The following is a 24,674-nucleotide window of genomic DNA, read 5'->3' as shown; positions in this document are numbered from 1 at the left end:
TAAAATCCAAAGTGTCTGTATTTCAGTGGAATAAAGGAAATGACAATGGCATGAGAGAGGAACTGGTTGAAGATGCCTGGAAAGGGACATTTGCAAGAAGGACAGCAGACCAGCAATGGCTGGAGTTTCTGTGAAAAAACTGAGGGAAGTTCAAGACAGATATATTCCAAATAAGAAGAAATTTTTGAATGGAAGTTGGACACTACTGTGGCTGACAAGTGAAGTCAGAGCCAAAGTAAAAGCAAAAGAGAGGGCATATAAGGATGCCAGAGCTAGTGGTTAGAAAGAGGATTGGGAAGCTTTTAAAAACCTGCAGAAGGAAACTAAGAAGGTCCTTCGGAAGGGAAGGATGAATTATGAGAGGAAGATGGCGACTAATTATCAAATAAGATACTAAAATCTTTTTTAAGTATATAAAGGGTAAAAGGGAGTCGAGGGTACATATAGGACCAACACAAAATGAAACTGGAGATATTGTAATGAGAGACGCAGAGATGGCACATCATGAAGACCCTGGACAGACTTGTTCTAGAGCAGCTCTGCCCTATGGTTAGGCCACACTTAGACCCCCTCCAGTTCACCTATCAGCCCCGACTAGGAGTTGAGGATGCCATCATCTACCTGCTGAACCGTGTCTATGCCCACCTGGACAAGTCAGCGAGCATTGTGAGGGTCATGTTTTTTGACGTCTCCAGTGTGTTCAACACCATCCGCCCTGCTCTGCTGGGTGAGAAGCTGACAGTGATGCAGGTGGATGCTTCCCTGGTGTCATGGATTATTGATTATCTGACTGGCAGACCACAGTACGTGTGCTTGCAACACTGTGTGTCAGACAGAGTGGTCAGCAACACTGGGGCTCCACAGGGGACTGTCCTATCTCCCTTTCTCTTCACCATCTACACCTCGGACTTCAACTACAACACAGTCTTGCCATCTTCAGAAGTTTTCTGATGACTCTGACATAGTTGGATGCATCAGAAGGGAGATGAGGCTGAGTACAGGGCTACGATGGGAAACTTTGTCACATGGTTTGAGCAGAATCATCTGCAGCTTAATGTGAAAAAGACTAAGGAGCTGGTGGTGGACCTGAGGAGGGCTAAGGCACCGGTGACCCCTGTTTCTATCCAAGGGGTCAGTGTGGACATAGTGGAGGATTACAAATACCTGGGGATATGAATGGACAATAAACTGGACTGGTCAAAGAACACTGAGCCTGTCTACAAGAAGGGTCAGAGCCGTCTCTATTTCCTGAGGAGACTGAGGTCCTTTAACATCTGCCGGACGACGCTGAGGATGTTCTACGAGTCTGTGGTGGCCAGTGCTATAATGTTTGCTGTTGTGTGCTGGGGCAGCAGGCTGAGGGTAGCAGACACCAACAGAATCAACAAACTCATTCGTAAGGCCAGTGATGTTGTGGGGGTGGAACTGGGCTCTCTGACGGTGGTGTCTGAAAAGAGGATGCTGTCCAAGTTGCATGCCATTTTGGACAATGACTCCCATCCACTCCATAATGTACTGGTTAGGGACAGGAGTACATTCAGCCAGAGACTCATTCCACCGAGATGTAACACTGAGCATCACAGGAAGTCATTCCTACCTGTGACCATCAAACTTTACAACTCCTCCCTCGGAGTGTCAGACACCCTGAGCCAATAGGCTGGTCCTGGACTTATTTCCACTTGGCATGATTAACATTATTATTTAATTATTTATGGTTTTATATTGCTATATTTCTTCACTATTCTTGGTTTGTGCGGCTGTAATGAAACCCAGTTTCCCTCGGGATCAATAAAGTATGTCTGTCTGTCTGAACACTGATGCAAGACACTTATTCAGCTCGTCTCCAATTACTAGCTCTCCAGCATCATTTTCCAGCAGTCCGATATCTACTTTTGACTCCCTTTTACACTTTATATATCTGAAGAAACATTTGGTATATTCTTTAACATTATTGGCAGCTTACCTTTGCATTGCATTTTTCCTTCTTTATGACTTTTTTAGTTGCTTTCTGTCGGTTTTTTAAATCTTCCCAATCCTTTAACTTCCCACTAAGTTTTGCTCTATTATGTGCCCTCTCTTTGGCTTCTTTGTTGGTTTTGACTTCCCTTGTCAGCCACGGTTGGGTCATCCTGCCTTTAGAATATTTCTTCTTTGGGACGTACATACCCTGCACCTTCCAAATTGCTTCCAGAAATTTGAGCCATTGCTGCTCTGCCGTCATCCCTGCTAGTGTTCCCTTCCAATCAATTTTGGCCAGCTCCTCTATCATGCCTACGTAATTCCTTTTTACTCCACAGTGATACTGACACATCTGGATTTCTCGTGAACCTCCTCTGGACTCTCTCCAATGCCAGCATATCCTTTATTAGACAAGGGGCCCAAAACTGCTCACAGTGCTAAAAGTGAGACCTCACCAGTGCTTTATAAAACCTCAACACTACATCCTTGCCTTTATATTCTAGTCTTTTCAAAATGAATGCTAACATCGCATGGAATTTGTTGCCATGAGTGACTGTGGAGGCCAAGTCATTGGGTGTATTTAAGGCAGAGATAGATAGGTTCTTGATTAGCCAGGGCATCAAAGGGTATGGGGAGAAGGCAGGGGAGTGGAGATGACTGGATGAAGTGGATCAGCCCATGATTGAATGGCGGACCAGACTCGATGAGCTGAATGGCCCACTTCTGCTCCTAAATCTTATGGTCTTATGATCTAGTTTTAGAGATAGGTGCTGAGATCCTGGGGGCATGGGGGTAGCTGCTGGAGATGTGAGATAATGAAGTGTGTTGGTGCAGGATTAGTGTAGAACCTATACCTTATGGTCTTATGGTTCATCATGGTTGATTTATTATCCATCTCAACACCATTCTCTCTGTAACCTGATTCTTCCTGACATTCACCCGCCAAATCACCCTAAACTCATCATCCTCTCTGGCACGTAGCACAGGCAGCGATCCAGAGATTACTACACTGCAGGACCTGCTTTTCAGCTTTCTACCTAATGCCTTATAAAGAACCTTATAATAAAAAAACACAATAAAGATGCTGTAAATACATAAGATAGCTTAAATCAATAGATTGAATGTATGACCATAAAGTGATGCTAGGCATAGGAGTGTCTGTACACAAAGTGACTCTCACATGAAGTAATAAAGTAGTGGTGGTGCTCGGGGGTATAGAGGGGTTGATTAGTGGGTGAAGGTGTTGATAAGCCTTACTGCTTGGGGAAATTAACCGTTTTTGAGTCTGGCGGGTACAAAGTCTCTTCCGTGATGGGAGTGGGACAAACAGCCCATGAGCAGGATGGGTGGATCCTTCACAATGTTACTGGCCCTCCTCCAGCACCGTTCTGTATGTATGTCCTTCATGCCCCTAAATATTACAATCCCACAGCTCCTGTTCAACCACTCACAGAGCCAAGCAATGAAAAGCGGGCTCTGTAGCATAACTTAGGTCAATCTACCTTAAACAACTCAAGCTGAAGTGGGGCATTGAACAACGGTTGAGATATGTGCGTTCAGTTGGATGACTGATATTGATTTCTCTGTCTCAGTAGCTGACTGCTGTTGTCATTGTGAAATGGGCACTTTGCCACTTTGCTAACACACACTCACCAGTGAAGGGCACATGAGTCCATTCAGTTAGCCGGGATTCAGTGAAGGTCTCGAGGCGATACTAAAAGAGACAAAAGTATTCTGGTAACTGGAGATAATATTACCTCTAAAGAGGCTGCACATTATAACCCAGGTCAGCAAAAGCCCTAATCAAAGGCAACACCAGCCCCTCTCCAGTGACAGGGTCCAATCAAATTCCAGCAAGCATTCCATCATCAGAAGCTGTTCGTAGTCTGTAGTTGCAACAGAGGCCAACCATAGCCAGATAACCCATCATCAAGAGACAATCAAAGCTAACACCCCGTTATTAGAGGCCAAATATATTCTAGAATTGTATCAGAACCATCCATAGCCCAACATCCCTCATCAGAGGCCAGTGATAGCCTCTTCCTCTTCTGACTTTTAATGGCAATTGGCAGTCCAATCTAAAGGTGCATTCCCACCACCAACTGCATGGGAGTGTGGTGTAGAGAGTTGGGAAATTAAACCCCTACTAGACTTTATCAAATGAAAACTGAATTACCCCAAAAGGTCCTACAGATTTTAAATAATGAAAGACAATATTGTGAATTAAATTAAAGTCACTTCCATAAATTAGTAAAGTTTTTAAATTAAAACTGTCAGCCCCAAAGCTAGTCATGCAGTCTGTATTTGCTTTCTTTCAACTTTATATGCTTTACATTGTAAAAGAATGTGTTCAACTATTTCATAATGATGACAACACATACACACCCCAGAGTGGTTTTCCAACAAAATACAAGGAATAATTAAGCATAGTATGCCCAATTCTAAGTCGAGTCAATATAACTCCTTCCCTTGTCTTTATCCCCTTCTCCTATCAATCCGACAGTTTTATATATTCTGTAAAGGTACCTCCCCTTATACCTATTATCCCACAGGTCTTGCCATTCTTAGCCCCACCAACCCCTTAGCTTCTGACTTACTAAGTGGAAGGTCTACATCATCAGATGAACTTTTAACAGCTTTTTTGGCCAAACAATCAACCTGCTCATTCCCCTCAACACCTCTCTGTACAGGAATCTGTAAGAAAAAGACATGTAAACCAATACTCTGAATATGAAACAACGTTTAACGAGCTTCCAGCAGTAAATCAGACCCTACTGCTACCATGACCTGTTTTAAGACTAGTCAAAATTGTAAAAGAATCTGAACAAATTATAAATTTGCAAAGGCAGACTTCCTCCACCTACTGTAAGCCCAAAATGTTGGCAACCTGATCTGCAGTATACACTGTTAAAATAGTTAGAAATTTCTTTATTGTTACCTGTAATTCAGGCACAAAAATGGCTACACCAACATTCTCCATTAAATTATCTTCTGATTCATCAGTAAAAATGGTTAACATATCACAATAATTTTCCTTAACATACTGATGAACCAATAGACTGTTGGGCATATCAGGACCCTAGGATTTCATCAAATCATGCAACCTAAAATCAAGTAAAGTCATTGGTGGGGTTACCGAAAAGCTACAGTGGGACAAATTCCATAATCCAGCAAACCCATATCTCTAGCTTGATGAGAATCCAGCCACCCAAAACAAAGAAACACTCTTGGTGTGATGTTCCCAACAGTCTTCCAACAGGGTGATCATTCCTCTGCCCCCTCAAGTTTACCCAGTGTGTTAACAACAACTTCATCCCCCACAACTGTAAGGGTAATTGTCCCATTTCAACCTGTAAAGCTGAAACAGCAGGTGACCTTACTGCACCATGACACAGTTTTAAAGCCTGACCTTGGGTCACATCCAAACATTTTAAATTTGAAGGTGAAGCTCATCCATAAGCCACACAGCCATAATCAAGTACCGATCTAATTAAACAAATATATATGGTCAACAGAGATTTTCATGTCGCACCCCAAGAATACTCACATAGGTACCCAAGGATATTTAATGCCCCTCTACATTTGTTAATTATTTTACTGATATGGTGCTTCCATACCAGCTTATTATCCAGCCACATGCCAAGAAATTTTACCATTGACACTTCTTCAAGAGTGTGACTATATAATTTCAAATTAAGTGCAGGTCTATTGATCCTCTTTGTAAAATATATAACTTGTGTTTTAGCTACTGAAAGCTTAAAACCCCATCTATTTAACCTTATTTGACCTATTAATCGCTAATTGCATCCTATATACAGTTAAATTGAAATTTTTTCATCTGATCCATAAAGCACCATCATTTGCAAAAAGTGATTTACCCACCCCAGTACCTACCTCTGAGAGAATATCATTACTCATTAAACAATAAAGGGCTGCAAATACAGCCTTGTGGAGTCCCATTCCCTATCTCATAGAAGCCAGAATGCACCTTTCCTGCCTTACCGTCCAAATAAAAACTCAGAAAAATTTTTACAGCCTTTCTCCCACTCCTAATTTCCATAATTTAATCAAAAGACCCTTCCTCCAGAACATATCACATGCTTTTTCTGCATCAAAATATCCTGCTATTACAACTCTTTTTTTTCCCTGTGCTTTCCTAATATTGTCTTCTAACATAAAACTGAATCCAATGTTGCTCTACTCTTCCAAAATCTACTCTGATAAAACACTATATCACCTCTTTGTTCCAAAATGTAACTCAACCGCTCTATATTACTATACGTTCCATAAGTTTACACAAATGGGACGTTAAAGATATCGGTCTACAACTAGAAGGATCCAATGGGAGTTTTCCAGGTTTTAGAACAGGAACTACTACTACTGCCATTTTCCATGAATCAGAATCAGGTCTATCATCACCGGCATGTGACAGAGGGAAGATGGCCTAAATTCCAAATATGATTCAAGAATTGTAATATTATCATAAGAGAGTTGTTGGTCATATGTCTGAACATACAATAACATATATCATCCATTCCTGGAGCTGTCTAACCCATACTATTAATGGCTTTCACACAAAGAACACTCGACATCACTAATACTATCTTTGCCACAGCTGGCTTCCAACCCAACCGAGCTTTCATTTGGAACCTTGTCCCTATGATGTTTAACCTCTTCACTTGAATTATCTGGATGATGAGTTGTAGCAAATGACCAAGTCAGTAACTCATCCTTCTCTGTTTCGTATTAACTTCTTAAATCAACACTGGAATGTTATTAGTCCTATGAATTCCACCCCCCCCCCCAACTTTTTAATCATTCCCCAAAAACCTCCAAGTTTAATGTAATACTATTACAATATGACCTCTAGTAAAACTTTTTCGCAACTTTCACAACTTTGCTCACCACGTCCTGTGCCCTTTTATACTAAATAAGGTCACTTGGAGAGTGATATCTAACTTTCCTAAATGCCTTATTTCTCTCCCTTATTGCCTCTGCACACACTTCAGTCCACCGTGGTACAACCTTTCTCCTATTAATGCCCTTTTTAATAGGAATCACTTCCACTGCAGTTTGATCAATATGGTGACATAACCCTTCATTGCTGAAATCCACATCATCCTCAACATTCAGCCCTGACAGTCGTTCATCACATAAAACCTTAAACCTCTCCCAATATGCTTTACCAAAATTCCCTTGCCTATAAGTGGCCTCCTGACCCCTCTATAAATCCACCCCCAAGCTAATAAATACAGGAAGATGGTCACTTCCCAGTGTTTCATCTCCCATGACATCCCACTCACTCACTCCATCCAGCGTGTTTGAAACTAAAGTTAAATCTGAACTATTATGAACACTAAATCTCGTGCCCCTCCCATCATTAAGACATACAAGATGTGGAATATCTAAAAATTCTTCTACAATCAATCCATTGCCATCATTCTGCGGACAACCCCACAGTGAACTATGTGCGTTAAAGTCCCTACACCATACATCCCTCAGTGAGCTAGAACTATATATGATTTCCAACAAATCAACCAAAAGCTCTCTGCAAAGGTTATAAAAATTTGCCATTTTAATACCCCTATCCGTTAAATTAAATACTTCTACTACCAGTGCCTCACACACTTCATTTACATCCACAACTCTATGTCTAATCCCTTTCCCTGTAAAGCTTGCAACACCATCCCAACTAATCTATCACGCCTAATTACAATATAATCCTGCAAAGAAAAACTTAAATGTGGTAACAACCAAGGTTCTGGAATACATGTAACATAATGTGGATTTGATAAATCAGAAACAAACTTCTTAAAGTCTTGACCATTAGAAATCTGGCTTCTCGCATTCCACTGCGACATTCTATTATGTACCTTCACTAGGAGATTGAAATACAGATACCCCACCCATCAGAGCTTCATTTACAGCTTCCCACATAACACCTGTTATACTCAGATACTTAAAGCAGCTTTCACAATAGTTTTAATTTTCTCAGTGCGACTGGATGCCTGAGCAATATAATTCACCACACCTGTTATGAACATCACAAACTTCATTTTATCAACTAGTAAAGAATCTTTAGTAAGAGAAGTGTGATGCCGACATAGATCCTATGGTTTCACATCCTGTTCTCCGACTGATAATACTTTATCAATGTTTAGTTTAACTTTTTGCACAGCTTCCACATACCTAGCTGTACTTAAACCTGTTGAACTTCAGCTGCCTTCTTAAGCACTTCTCATCCTCTATAAGCTGCACTATGTTCTCCTCCCCAATTACAACAATTAAACTCTACACCTTCACAATCTTCATACTTATGTTTCCCATGACATACTGCCGCGAACCTCTGACAGTTGTAACATCTAAAATTATAACTTACATACCCTAAACTAACTTCATCAAGGAGCTTCACTTCATCAAAACATTTCAATACAGATAAACTATCCATCCTTTTCCCATTGCTAACTACTTGCAACCTCTTTACTTCCTTAACCTTGCCTCCCAATAAATGAGTTTTAACCTCTCCTAATGAAATCGCCACCTGAACACCCATTATAATACCCCTAATACCTCTATTTTCACTAGACAAAATAGATACTACCTTTTTGCAAAGTAGTCTTCAATTGTAATGCCTTCTCACACTGCTTTATATCGTTACAAATGATTAACACCTTCCCTCCTCTTAAAGTAGAAGCACAATCTATATTTCCTATGGCTGACTTTGCTTCTGTAGTTAATTTAATGGGATTGTTAGCGGGTGGCTGTTCCAGGTCAAATTTAAACAATACCTTGAAGTCTTCTTTCCTTTTTTTTCCAAAATATCCTACCCTTCCTCTCCATCATTTGAACTCATTCCAAAATTATGTTTCTTTTCCATTTCCCAGATCTGGATTCAACTTCATTCCAACCTCGTCCCGCCAACCTGCCCTCACCCGAACCCTCCAGTTGTGGTTCCTTTTCCAGATCCTCCCCCACTATCTGAACCTACACTATTTCCCAACATCCCCACACCGTTCACAGCCAGCATCACCAACCACCACTCCTCCAGCCGAGCCAACTGCGGCCAGCAGTTCAGCTGAAGTTGAGCCGAGCACATCCATGTTCCAATGATAGCCTCAAATTCCAAATTCAGGAGCCAATCACAGTCCAGCATCCCCTCATTGTCAGCCAATCATAACCTAGCATTTAATCAGTGCCCCATCAAATCCTCAGCCTGCATCTGTGACCAATTGAGAAGCTGAAACCCCATTAGCAGGGACCAGTCATATCCTAGTCTTCCATAATCAGGGGCTAATAACATTCCATCTACCATTCTCAGTGCCTGTAGATACAGTAACTGTGGTTCCCAAGACTGGATTTTTCTTTTGATCCTTTGAGCTTTTCACAAAGGAACATACAGTGGTGTTTGAAAGTTTGTGAACCCTGTAGAATTTTCTCTACTTAAATATCACCTAAAATGTGATCAGATCTTCACACAAGTACTAAAACTAGATAAAGAGAGCACAATTAAATAACACAAAAACATTATACTTGTTCATTTATTGAGAAAAATGATATTTTTCTTGTATTTGTGCAGAAATACAGAAAATTCTAGAGTTCACAAACTTTCTAGCACCACAGTACGTGACAACAGATGACAAGATCCTGGTGCAAATGGGGAAGTGTGGGTGTTGGTGGAGAGATAAGGACCCTGTGAGATGAACCAGGGGAGCAAGAACTCTTTTACCATCCCCCTTTCTAGTTCCCCTCTGACCCCTTCCATTCTCCTCACTTGCCCATCACCTCCCTCTGGTACCCCTCCTCCTTCCCTTTCTCCCATGGTCCACTCTCCTCTCCTGTCAGATTTCTTCTTCTTCAGCCATTTAACTTTTCCACCCATCACATCCCAGCTTCTCTCTTCATCTTTCCTCTCCCACCCACCCACCTAGTCTCATCCATCTCCTGCCAACTTGTACTCATTCCCCTCCCCCACATTTTTATTCTGGCCTCTGCAGACCTGATGAAGGGACTCCACCCGAAACGCCAACTGTTATTCCCTTCTATACGTGCTGCCTGACCTGCTGAGTTTCTCCAGATCTCTTGTGTTTCTATTCTGGCTTCTTCCCCCTTCCTTTCCAATCCTGATGAAGGGTCTCAGGCCCAAAGGTCAACTGTTCATTCCCCTCCACAGATACTACTTGACCAGCGGAGTTCCTCCAGCACTTTGTGCGTCTTTCACTGTTCATCTCGGTTCACACGTAAAGAATGGGATCTTGTGTGCATTACAAGAGAGCAATGAATCCTCCTGCATGCATGTTACTGATTTAACAGCTGTGGCTCACGTCTCGCTCCAGATCTAAATGACACTCCAGTGCAACGAGGAAACACCAAACATTCTCTCGGACAAGAAATCTAACCAATTAAACCAAGGCTCCATTTGTCTTCAGGACACTATTATAGGTTCAATTACATAGCTTGAAGTGTACGTTCAACACACTCAGTGTCTTAGGAACACCATCTACCCCTCCACTATCATATTTCTGAATGGGTATTGAACCCACGGCCAGCACCTCATTATTGTCACACTCTTTTAGCACCATATACACACACACACACACACACACACACCTGGTTAATTGGGACATTGGTTTATCGGGCAGCCTTTTTTTGGGACAACCCTTAAAGAACGAAAGCTAATTGAGAAAATATCTGGGATTCCTTTCATTTATTTGGGACATTATGCCATTTAATTGGGACAGGAAACTATTGCCGAACAGTTTCTAACTAGAGTCAGTCACATTCACTTGTGTGACCGTTAAGACATTACGCAGCACTTGGAGCAAACAGTTTTTAAAATAGCATCACCTGCATGTGTTTGTGTTCAGAAAGCATTGATTCTTGTCACTGAGAGTTGGTTAGAAATAAGCAATAAGACAATTCAGAACTGTTTCGCTCTCTGCGGTTTCAAGCATTCAGGCTTGGAGATGCTAGAAACCACTGGGAGTGAAAATAAAATGATTTCACTACTTCAACAAGTTAGAAACTATGAAGGTATTGATAATCATCTTGAATGTTACAATGAAGATTAAAATTAGAGGATGTAACTGTTCAAAACTTTGTGTGAAGGCAGTCCATTATCTGCACTAGGTATCTGTGCTAATTTTGCTCATTTACTGTCTTTTTTATACCCTTTCAACAATTTCCCTGAAACTTCAGCTATTTGGGGCAGATGCTTAATTGGACCAAGATGGACTGGTCCCAACGTGTCCCAATTAACTGGAATCCACCGTGTGTGTATATATACAATTGTAATTTACATTTTATGTACTGCACTCACCGATGGTGCAGAACAACAAATTTCACGATATACGTCAGTGATAATAAACTTGAACCTGATTCTGATGTCTTTGCCAATGTTTTTCATTCAACCAACTTAAAACCCTTATTTGGTTATAATCATTCTGGTTTTGGTGTGTCCTGTCAGTGTGCAAACTGGCAGCTGAAATTCCACTTATTTCCAGAACTACTAAAGTGACCAGAAGTCGCTTTGGATACTATAATGTTGCAACAGGTCCTTACACTCCCTGCCAGACGATACAGAACAAGCACCTTACCCTGTACATGTTGAACGGCATGAGGTCCTGAAAGACCATCTCGCGGACGGGTCTGCCACTGTAACAGCAGTGAACTGTCGCAAACTGCGCCAACGCCTCTCTCGCTGCATCTTCAGTGATGGATGGAATTCTAGAGGGAAGGAAAATGGTCACTAGGATATCAAGCCTACATCCCGAGATTTCTAGTGACTGCCATACCCTCCCCATTCACTCGGTGTTCATGGTCACGGCTGTCATACCCTCCCCAATTACTCGGTGTTCATGGTCACGGCTGTCATACCCTCCCCAATCACTCGGTGTTCATGGTCACGGCTGTCATACCCTCCCCAATCACTCGGTGTTCATGGTCACGGCTGTCATACCCTCCCCAATCACTCCGTGTTCATGGTCACGGCTGTCATACCCTCCCCAATCACTCCGTGTTCATGGTCAAGGCTGTCATACCCTCCCCAATCACTCGGTGTTCATGGTCACGGCTGTCATACCCTCCCCAATCACTCCGTGTTCATGGTCACGGCTGTCATACACTCCCCAATCACTCGGTGTTCATGGTCACGGCTGTCATACCCTCCCCATTCACTCCGTGTTCATGGTCACGGCTGTCATACCCTCCCCAATCACTCGGTGTTCATGGTCACGGCTGTCATACCCTCCCCAATCACTCCGTGTTCATGGTCATGGCTCCCATACCCTCCCCAATCACTCCGTGTTCATGGTCACGGCTGTCATACCCTCCCCAATCACTCCGTGTTCATGGTCATGGCTCCCATACCCTCCTCAATCACTCCGTGTTCATGGTCACGGCTGTCATACACTCCCCAATCACTCCGTGTTCATGGTCACGGCTGTCATACCCTCCCCAATCACTCCGTGTTCATGGTCATGGCTCCCATACCCTCCCCAATCACTCCGTGTTCATGGTCACGGCTGTCATACCCTCCCCAATCACTCCGTGTTCATGGTCACGGCTCCCATACCCTCCCCAATCACTCCGTGTTCATGGTCACGGCTGTCATACCCTCCCCAATCACTCCATGTTCATGGTCACGGCTGTCATACCCTCCCCATTCACTCCGTGTTCATGGTCACGGCTGCCATACCCTCCCCAATCACTCGGTGTTCATGGTCACGGCTGTCATACCCTCCCCAATCACTCCGTGTTCATGGTCACGGCTGTCATACCCTCCCCAATCACTCCGTGTTCATGGTCACGGCTGTCATACACTCCCCAATCACTCCGTGTTCATGGTCACGGCTGTCATACCCTCCCCAATCACTCCGTGTTCATGGTCACGGCTGTCATACCCTCCCCAATCACTCGGTGTTCATGGTCACGGCTGTCATACCCTCCCCAATCACTCCGTGTTCATGGTCACGGCTGTCATACCCTCCCCAATCACTCGGTGTTCATGGTCACGGCTGTCATACCCTCCCCAATCACTCCGTGTTCATGGTCACGGCTGTCATACACTCCCCATTCACTCCGTGTTCATGGTCACGGCTGTCATACCCTCCCCATTCACTCCGTGTTCATGGTCACGGCTGCCATACCCTCCCCAATCACTCGGTGTTCATGGTCACGGCTCCCATACACTCCCCAATCACTCCGTGTTCATGGTCACGGCTGTCATACCCTCCCCAATCACTCGGTGTTCATGGTCACGGCTGTCATACCCTCCCCAATCACTCCGTGTTCATGGTCATGGCTGTCATACCCTCCCCAATCACTCGGTGTTCATGGTCACGGCTGTCATACCCTCCCCAATCACTCCGTGTTCATGGTCATGGCTCCCATACCCTCCCCAATCACTCCGTGTTCATGGTCACGGCTGTCATACCCTCCCCATTCACTCCGTGTTCATGGTCACGGCTGTCATACCCTCCCCAATCACTCGGTGTTCATGGTCACGGCTGCCATACCCTCCCCAATCACTCCGTGTTCATGGTCACGGCTGTCATACCCTCCCCAATCACTCGGTGTTCATGGTCACGGCTGCCATACCCTCCCCAATCACTCGGTGTTCATGGTCACGGCTGTCATACCCTCCCCAATCACTCGGTGTTCATGGTCACGGCTGTCATACCCTCCCCATTCACTCCGTGTTCATGGTCACGGCTGTCATACACTCCCCAATCACTCCGTGTTCATGGTCACGGCTGTCATACCCTCCCCAATCACTCGGTGTTCATGGTCACGGCTGTCATACCCTCCCCAATCACTCCGTGTTCATGGTCACGGCTGTCATACCCTCCCCATTCACTTCGTGTTCATGGTGACGGCTGTCATACACTCCCCAATCACTCCGTGTTCATGGTCACGGCTGTCATACACTCCCCAATCACTCCGTGTTCATGGTCACGGGTGTCATACACTCCCCAATCACTCGGTGTTCATGGTCACGGCTGTCATACCCTCCCCATTCACTCCGTGTTCATGGTCACGGCTGTCATACCCTCCCCAATCACTCCGTGTTCATGGTCACGGCTGTCATACCCTCCCCAATCACTCCGTGTTCATGGTCACGGCTGTCATACCCTCCCAATCACTCCGTGTTCATGGTCACGGCTGTCATACCCTCCCCATTCACTCCGTGTTCATGGTCACGGCTGTCATACCCTCCCCAATCACTCCGTGTTCATGGTCACGGCTGTCATACCCTCCCCAATCACTCCGTGTTCATGGTCACGACTGTCATACACTCCCCAATCACTCGGTGTTCATGGTCACGGCTGTCATACACTCCCCAATCACTCCGTGTTCATGGTCACGGCTGTCATACCCTCCCCAATCACTCCGTGTTCATGGTCACGGCTGTCATACCCTCCCCATTCACTCCGTGTTCATGGTCACGGCTGTCATACACTCCCCAATCACTCGGTGTTCATGGTCACGGCTGTCATACACTCCCCAATCACTCGGTGTTCATGGTCACGGCTGCCATACACTCCCCAATCACTCTGTGTTCATGGTCACGGCTGTCATACCCTCCCCAATCACTCCGTGTTCATGGTCACGGCTGTCATACCCTCCCCAATCACTCGGTGTTCATGGTCATGGCTGTCATACCCTCCCCAATCACTCCGTGTTCATGGTCACGGCTGCCATACCCTCCCCAATCACTCGGTGTTCATGGTCACGGCTGCCATACCCTCCCCAATCACTCGGTGTTCATGGTCACGGCTGCCATACCCTCCCCAATCACTCCGTGTTCATGGTCACGGCTGTCATACCCTCCCCAATCACTCCGTGTTCATGGTCACGGCTGTCATACCCTCCCCATTCACTCCGTGTTCATGGTCACGGCTGTCATACCCTCCCCATTCACTCCGTGTTCATGGTCACGGCTGCCATACCCTCCCCAATCACTCCGTGTTCATGGTCACGGCTGCCATACCCTCCCCAATCACTCCGTGTTCATGGTCACGGCTGCCATACCCTCCCCAATCACTCCGTGTTCATGGTCACAGCTGTCATACCCTCCCCAATCACTCCGTGTTCATGGTCACGGCTGTCATACACTCCCCAATCACTCGGTGTTCATGGTCACGGCTGTCATACCCTCCCCAATCACTCCGTGTTCATGGTCACGGCTGTCATACCCTCCCCAATCACTCGGTGTTCATGGTCACGGCTGTCATACCCTCCCCATTCACTCCATGTTCATGGTCACGGCTGTCATACCCTCCCCATTCACTCCGTGTTCATGGTCACGGCTGTCATACACTCCCCAATCACTCGGTGTTCATGGTCACGGCTGCCATACCCTCCCCAATCACTCCGTGTTCATGGTCACGGCTGTCATACCCTCCCCAATCACTCCGTGTTCATGGTCATGGCTCCCATACCCTCCCCAATCACTCGGTGTTCATGGTCACGGCTGTCATACCCTCCCCAATCACTCCGTGTTCATGGTCACGGCTCCCATACCCTCCCCATTCACTCCGTGTTCATGGTCACGGCTCCCATACCCTCCCCATTCACTCCGTGTTCATGGTCACGGCTGCCATACCCTCCCCAATCACTCCGTGTTCATGGTCACGGCTGCCATACCCTCCCCAATCACTCGGTGTTCATGGTCACGGCTGCCATACCCTCCCCAATCACTCCGTGTTCATGGTCACGGCTGTCATACCCTCCCCAATCACTCCATGTTCATGGTCATGGCTCCCATACCCTCCCCAATCACTCGGTGTTCATGGTCACGGCTGTCATACCCTCCCCAATCACTCCGTGTTCATGGTCACGGGTGCCATACCCTCCCCAATCACTCCGTGTTCATGGTCACGGGTGTCATACCCTCCCCATTCACTCCGTGTTCATTGTCACGGCTGTCATACACTCCCCAATCACTCGGTGTTCATGGTCACGGCTGTCATACCCTCCCCAATCACTCCGTGTTCATGGTCACGGCTGTCATACCCTCCCCATTCACTTCCTGTTCATGGTCATGGCTGTCATACCCTCCCCATTCACTCCGTGTTCATGGTCACGGCTGTCATACACTCCCCAATCACTCCGTGTTCATGGTCACGGCTGTCATACCCTCCCCATTCACTCCGTGTTCATGGTCACGGCTGTCATACACTCCCCAATCACTCCGTGTTCATGGTCACGGCTGTCATACCCTCCCCAATCACTCCGTGTTCATGGTCACGGCTGCCATACCCTCCCCAATCACTCGATGTTCATGGTCACGGCTGTCATACCCTCCCCATTCACTCCGTGTTCATGGTCACGGCTGTCATACCCTCCCCAATCACTCCGTGTTCATGGTCACGGCTGTCATACCCTCCCAATCACTCGGTGTTCATGGTCACGGCTGTCATACCCTCCCCATTCACTCCGTGTTCATGGTCACGGCTGTCATACCCTCCCAATCACTCGGTGTTCATGGTCACGGCTGTCATACACTCCCCAATCTCTCCGTGTTCATGGTCATGGCTGTCATACACTCCCCATTCACTCCGTGTTCATGGTCACGGCTGTCATACCCTCCCCATTCACTCCGTGTTCATGGTCACGGCTGTCATACCCTCCCCAATCACTCCGTGTTCATGGTCACGGCTGTCATACCCTCCCCAATCACTCCGTGTTCATGGTCACGGCTGTCATACCCTCCCCAATCACTCCGTGTTCATGGTCACGGCTGTCATACACTCCCCATTCACTCCGTGTTCATGGTCACGGCTGTCATACCCTCCCCAATCACTCGGTGTTCATGGTCACGGCTGTCATACACTCCCCATTCACTCCGTGTTCATGGTCACGGCTGTCATACCCTCCCCAATCACTCCGTGTTCATGGTCACGGCTGTCATACCCTCCCCAATCACTCCGTGTTCATGGTCACGGCTGTCATACCCTCCCCAATCACTCCGTGTTCATGGTCACGGCTGTCATACCCTCCCCAATCACTCCATGTTCATGGTCACGGCTGTCATACCCTCCCCAATCACTCCGTGTTCATGGTCACGGCTGTCATACCCTCCCCAATCACTCCATGTTCATGGTCATGGCTCCCATACCCTCCCCATTCACTCCATGTTCATGGTCACGGCTGTCATACCCTCCCCAATCACTCCGTGTTCATGGTCACGGCTGTCATACCCTCCCCATTCACTCCATGTTCATGGTCACGGCTGCCATACCCTCCCCAATCACTCCGTGTTCATGGTCACGGCTGCCATACCCTCCCCAATCACTCCGTGTTCATGGTCACGGCTGCCATACCCTCCCCAATCACTCCGTGTTCATGGTCATGGCTGTCATACCCTCCCCATTCACTCGGTGTTCATGGTCACGGCTGTCATACACTCCCCAATCACTCCGTGTTCATGGTCACGGCTGTCATACCCTCCCCAATCACTCGGTGTTCATGGTCACGGCTGTCATACACTCCCCAATCACTCCGTGTTCATGGTCACGGCTGTCATACCCTCCCCAATCACTCGGTGTTCATGGTCACGGCTCCCATACACTCCCCAATCACTCCGTGTTCATGGTCACGGCTGTCATACCCTCCCCAATCACTCCGTGTTCATGGTCACGGCTGTCATACCCTCCCCATTCACTCCGTGTTCCTGGTCACGGCTGTCATACCTTCCCCAATCACTCCGTGTTCATGGTCAAGGATGTCATACCCTCCCCAATCACTCGGTGTTCATGGTCACGGCTGTCATACCCTCCCCATTCACTCCGTGTTCATGGTCACGGCTGTCATACCCTCCCCAATCACTCGGTGTTCATGGTCACGGCTGTCATACCCTCCCCAATCACTCCGTGTTCATGGTCACGGCTGTCATACCCTCCCCCATTCACTCCGTGTTCATGGTCACGGCTGTCATACCCTCCCCATTCACTTCGTGTTCATGGTCACGGCTGTCATACCCTCCCCATTCACTCCGTGTTCATGGTCACGGCTGTCATACCCTCCCCATTCACTTCCTGTTCATGGTCATGGCTGTCATACCCTCCCCATTCACTCCGTGTTCATGGTCACGGCTGCCATACCCTCCCCAATCACTCCGTGTTCATGGTCACGGCTGCCATACCCTCCCCAATCACTCCGTGTTCATGGTCATGGCTGTCATACCCTCCCCATTCACTCGGTGTTCATGGTCACGGCTGTCATACACTCCCCAATCACTCCGTGTTCATGGTCACGGCTGTCATACCCTCCCCAATCACTCGGTGTTCATGGTCACGGCTGTCATACACTCCCCAATCACTCCGTGTTCATGGTCACGGCTGTCATACCCTCCCCAATCACTCGGTGTTCATGGTCACGGCTCCCATACACTCCCCAATCACTCCGTGTTCATGGTCACGGCTGTCATACCCTCCCCATTCACTCCGTGTTCATGGTCACGGCTGTCATACCCTCCCCAATCACTCCGTGTTCATGGTCACGGCTGTCATACCCTCCCCAATCACTCCGTGTTCATGGTCACGGCTGTCATACCCTCCCCATTCACTCCGTGTTCATGGTCACGGCTGTCATACCCTCCCCATTCACTTCGTGTTCATGGTCACGGCTGTCATACCCTCCCCATTCACTCCGTGTTCATGGTCACGGCTGTCATACCCTCCCCATTCACTTCCTGTTCATGGTCATGGCTGTCATACCCTCCCCATTCACTCCGTGTTCATGGTCACGGCTGCCATACCCTCCCCAATCACTCCGTGTTCATGGTCACGGCTGCCATACCCTCCCCAATCACCGTGTTCATGGTCATGGCTGTCATACCCTCCCCATTCACTCGGTGTTCATGGTCACGGCTGTCATACACTCCCCAATCACTCCGTGTTCATGGTCATGGCTGTCATACCCTCCCCAATCACTCGGTGTTCATGGTCACGGCTGTCATACACTCCCCAATCACTCCGTGTTCATGGTCACGGCTGTCATACCCTCCCCATTCACTCCGTGTTCATGGTCACGGCTGTCATACCCTCCCCAATCACTCGGTGTTCATGGTCACGGCTGTCATACCCTCCCCAATCACTCGGTGTTCATGGTCACGGCTGTCATACCCTCCCCAATCACTCCGTGTTCATGGTCACGGATGTCATACCCTCCCCAATCACTCCGTGTTCATGGTCACGGCTGTCATACCCTCCCCATTCACTCCGTGTTCATGGTCACGGCTGTCATACCCTCCCCATTCACTTCGTGTTCATGGTCACGGCTGTCATACCCTCCCCATTCACTCCGTGTTCATGGTCACGGCTGTCATACCCTCCCCATTCACTTCCTGTTCATGGTCATGGCTGTCATACCCTCCCCATTCACTCCGTGTTCATGGTCACGGCTGCCATACCCTCCCCAATCACTCCGTGTTCATGGTCATGGCTGTCATACACTCCCCATTCACTCGGTGTTCATGGTCACAGCTGTCATACACTCCCCAATCACTCCGTGTTCATGGTCACGGCTGTCATACCCTCCCCAATCACTCCGTGTTCATGGTCACGGCTGTCATACCCTCCCCATTCACTCCGTGTTCATGGTCACGGCTGTCATACCCTCCCCAATCACTCCGTGTTCATGGTCACGGATGTCATACCCTCCCCAATCACTCGGTGTTCATGGTCACGGCTGTCATACCCTCCCCATTCACTCCGTGTTCATGGTCACGGCTGCCATACCCTCCCCAATCACTCCGTGTTCATGGTCACGGCTGCCATACCCTCCCCAATCACTCCGTGTTCATGGTCACGGCTGTCATACCCTCCCCATTCACTCGGTGTTCATGGTCACGGCTGTCATACACTCCCCAATCACTCCGTGTTCATGGTCACGGCTGTCATACCCTCCCCAATCACTCGGTGTTCATGGTCACGGCTGTCATACACTCCCCAATCACTCCGTGTTCATGGTCACGGCTGTCATACCCTCCCCAATCACTCGGTGTTCATGGTCACGGCTCCCATACACTCCCCAATCACTCCGTGTTCATGGTCACGGCTGTCATACCCTCCCCAATCACTCCGTGTTCATGGTCACGGCTGTCATACCCTCCCCATTCACTCCGTGTTCATGGTCACGGCTGTCATACCCTCCCCAATCACTCCGTGTTCATGGTCACGGATGTCATACCCTCCCCAATCACTCGGTGTTCATGGTCACGGCTGTCATACCCTCCCCATTCACTCCGTGTTCATGGTCACGGCTGTCATACCCTCCCCAATCACTCCGTGTTCATGGTCACGGCTGTCATACCCTCCCCAATCACTCCGTGTTCATGGTCACGGCTGTCATACCCTCCCCATTCACTCCGTGTTCATGGTCACGGCTCCCATACACTCCCCAATCACTCCGTGTTCATGGTCACGGCTGTCATACCCTCCCCATTCACTCCGTGTTCATGGTCACGGCTGTCATACCCTCCCCAATCACTCCGTGTTCATGGTCACGGCTGTCATACCCTCCCCAATCACTCCGTGTTCATGGTCACGGCTGTCATACCCTCCCCATTCACTCCGTGTTCATGGTCACGGCTGTCATACCCTCCCCATTCACTTCGTGTTCATGGTCACGGCTGTCATACCCTCCCCATTCACTCCGTGTTCATGGTCACGGCTGTCATACCCTCCCCATTCACTTCCTGTTCATGGTCATGGCTGTCATACCCTCCCCATTCACTCCGTGTTCATGGTCACGGCTGCCATACCCTCCCCAATCACTCCGTGTTCATGGTCACGGCTGCCATACCCTCCCCAATCACTCCGTGTTCATGGTCATGGCTGTCATACCCTCCCCATTCACTCGGTGTTCATGGTCACGGCTGTCATACACTCCCCAATCACTCCGTGTTCATGGTCACGGCTGTCATACCCTCCCCAATCACTCGGTGTTCATGGTCATGGCTGTCATACACTCCCCAATCACTCCGTGTTCATGATCACGGCTGTCATACCCTCCCCATTCACTCCGTGTTCATGGTCACGGCTGTCATACCCTCCCCAATCACTCGGTGTTCATGGTCACGGCTGTCATACCCTCCCCAATCACTCGGTGTTCATGGTCACGGCTGTCATACCCTCCCCAATCACTCCGTGTTCATGGTCACGGATGTCATACCCTCCCCAATCACTCCGTGTTCATGGTCACGGCTGTCATACCCTCCCCATTCACTCCGTGTTCATGGTCACGGCTGTCATACCCTCCCCATTCACTTCGTGTTCATGGTCACGGCTGTCATACCCTCCCCATTCACTCCGTGTTCATGGTCACGGCTGTCATACCCTCCCCATTCACTTCCTGTTCATGGTCATGGCTGTCATACCCTCCCCATTCACTCCGTGTTCATGGTCACGGCTGCCATACCCTCCCCAATCACTCCGTGTTCATGGTCATGGCTGTCATACCCTCCCCATTCACTCGGTGTTCATGGTCACGGCTGTCATACACTCCCCAATCACTCCGTGTTCATGGTCACGGCTGTCATACCCTCCCCAATCACTCCGTGTTCATGGTCACGGCTGTCATACCCTCCCCATTCACTCCGTGTTCATGGTCACGGCTGTCATACCCTCCCCAATCACTCCGTGTTCATGGTCACGGATGTCATACCCTCCCCAATCACTCGGTGTTCATGGTCACGGCTGTCATACCCTCCCCATTCACTCCGTGTTCATGGTCACGGCTGCCATACCCTCCCCAATCACTCCGTGTTCATGGTCACGGCTGCCATACCCTCCCCAATCACTCCGTGTTCATGGTCACGGCTGTCATACCCTCCCCATTCACTCGGTGTTCATGGTCACGGCTGTCATACACTCCCCAATCACTCCGTGTTCATGGTCACGGCTGTCATACCCTCCCCAATCACTCGGTGTTCATGGTCACGGCTGTCATACACTCCCCAATCACTCCGTGTTCATGGTCACGGCTGTCATACCCTCCCCAATCACTCGGTGTTCATGGTCACGGCTCCCATACACTCCCCAATCACTCCGTGTTCATGGTCACGGCTGTCATACCCTCCCCAATCACTCCGTGTTCATGGTCACGGCTGTCATACCCTCCCCATTCACTCCGTGTTCATGGTCACGGCTGTCATACCCTCCCCAATCACTCCGTGTTCATGGTCACGGATGTCATACCCTCCCCAATCACTCGGTGTTCATGGTCACGGCTGTCATACCCTCCCCATTCACTCCGTGTTCATGGTCACGGCTGTCATACCCTCCCCAATCACTCCGTGTTCATGGTCACGGCTGTCATACCCTCCCCAATCACTCCGTGTTCATGGTCACGGCTGTCATACCCTCCCCATTCACTCCGTGTTCATGGTCACGGCTGTCATACCCTCCCCATTCACTTCCTGTTCATGGTCACGGCTGTCATACCCTCCCCATTCACTCCGTGTTCATGGTCACGGCTGTCATACCCTCCCCATTCACTTCCTGTTCATGGTCATGGCTGTCATACCCTCCCCATTCACTCCGTGTTCATGGTCACGGCTGCCATACCCTCCCCAATCACTCCGTGTTCATGGTCACGGCTGTCATACACTCCCCAATCACTCCGTGTTCATGGTCACGGCTGTCATACCCTCCCCAATCACTCGGTGTTCATGGTCACGGCTCCCATACACTCCCCAATCACTCCGTGTTCATGGTCACGGCTGTCATACCCTCCCCATTCACTCCGTGTTCATGGTCACGGCTGTCATACCCTCCCCAATCACTCGGTGTTCATGGTCACGGCTGTCATACCCTCCCCAATCACTCCGTGTTCATGGTCACGGCTGTCATACCCTCCCCATTCACTCCGTGTTCATGGTCACGGCTGTCATACCCTCCCCATTCACTTCGTGTTCATGGTCACGGCTGTCATACCCTCCCCATTCACTCCGTGTTCATGGTCACGGCTGTCATACCCTCCCCATTCACTTCCTGTTCATGGTCATGGCTGTCATACCCTCCCCATTCACTCCGTGTTCATGGTCACGGCTGCCATACCCTCCCCAATCACTCCGTGTTCATGGTCACGGCTGCCATACCCTCCCCAATCACTCCGTGTTCATGGTCATGGCTGTCATACCCTCCCCATTCACTCGGTGTTCATGGTCACGGCTGTCATACACTCCCCAATCACTCCGTGTTCATGGTCACGGCTGTCATACCCTCCCCAATCACTCGGTGTTCATGGTCACGGCTGTCATACACTCCCCAATCACTCCGTGTTCATGGTCACGGCTGTCATACCCTCCCCAATCACTCGGTGTTCATGGTCACGGCTCCCATACACTCCCCAATCACTCCGTGTTCATGGTCACGGCTGTCATACCCTCCCCAATCACTCCGTGTTCATGGTCACGGCTGTCATACCCTCCCCATTCACTCCGTGTTCATGGTCACGGCTGTCATACCCTCCCCAATCACTCCGTGTTCATGGTCACGGATGTCATACCCTCCCCAATCACTCGGTGTTCATGGTCACGGCTGTCATACCCTCCCCATTCACTCCGTGTTCATGGTCACGGCTGTCATACCCTCCCCAATCACTCGGTGTTCATGGTCACGGCTGTCATACCCTCCCCAATCACTCGGTGTTCATGGTCATGGCTGTCATACACTCCCCAATCACTCGGTGTTCATGGTCACGGCTGTCATACCCTCCCCAATCACTCCGTGTTCATGGTCACGGCTGTCATACCCTCCCCATTCACTCCGTGTTCATGGTCACGGCTGTCATACCCTCCCCATTCACTTCGTGTTCATGGTCACGGCTGTCATACCCTCCCCATTCACTCCGTGTTCATGGTCACGGCTGTCATACCCTCCCCATTCACTTCCTGTTCATGGTCATGGCTGTCATACCCTCCCCATTCACTCCGTGTTCATGGTCACGGCTGTCATACCCTCCCCATTCACTCCGTGTTCATGGTCATGCATTTCATACCCTCCCCAATCACTCCGTGTTCATGGTCATGGTTAACATACCCTCCCCATTCACTCCGTGTTCATGGTCAATACTAATCTCTCAGTTATTATCTCCATTTCACTGAACACTTCCACAACTATGGTGATGTAGATCAATCAGTGGGCAGGGGAGATGGAAGAAACTGATGGAATTATTACTGTAACACTAACTCAGAATTAGAATGTGAATGTATAAAATAATATTTCTCTCTCCTAGGGAGACTGGCTTATCTGGGCCAAAGAGTCTTAACAAACCAATTATAATTTACCATTCTTTACTATTCGCGATAGACTGGCGTCCTACCTGGGGGTGGGAGTCCCGTACTCTCAATCGCTTCTCGCCACGGAAACTAGCATAAGCACCGGCCTGATGAGTATATAAGGCTCGGGACAGACTTTAACTTCTTAACTTTAATTCATTACTATTGATGTAGCTAGTAGAGCCTCTGCCTCAAGGCTCTGTGACCCATGTGTGATTCTGACCTCCACTGCTTTCTGTGTGGAGTTTGCAAGGTCTCCTTGTGACCACATGGGTTTCCTCCAGGTGGCCCCAATTTCTCCCCATATCCCAAAGATTTGGATTGGGTTCTACCTGGTCTTACACATTGCCAACCTGCCCGTATTTTTCTGTAACAGTGGCACTAACCCTATATTCTAAATTCTATTGTAATTGGATGGAACAGTAGTGTA

General features: G+C 48.5%; 1 protein-coding gene across 1 annotated transcript in view; it reads right to left on the bottom strand.

The window, feature by feature from the left end:
- LOC132377987 (protein SSUH2 homolog) overlaps nucleotides 1–24,674 on the bottom strand; it is a 75,941-nt gene that overhangs the window by 26,977 nt on the left and 24,290 nt on the right. The window contains exons 4-5 of the mRNA XM_059944555.1: nucleotides 11,553–11,682; nucleotides 3,613–3,673 (exon numbers count right to left, since the gene is read on the bottom strand). Coding sequence (XP_059800538.1) covers nucleotides 3,613–3,673; nucleotides 11,553–11,682 — 191 coding nt within the window. The remainder of the gene's footprint in view (nucleotides 1–3,612; nucleotides 3,674–11,552; nucleotides 11,683–24,674) is intronic.

This window comes from Hypanus sabinus, chromosome 19 (assembly GCF_030144855.1).
Source record: "Hypanus sabinus isolate sHypSab1 chromosome 19, sHypSab1.hap1, whole genome shotgun sequence".
NCBI classification, from domain to species: domain Eukaryota; kingdom Metazoa; phylum Chordata; class Chondrichthyes; order Myliobatiformes; family Dasyatidae; genus Hypanus; species Hypanus sabinus.
The sequence above is the reverse complement of the archived record's forward strand: the minus strand, read 5'-3'. Positions and strand labels throughout refer to the sequence as shown.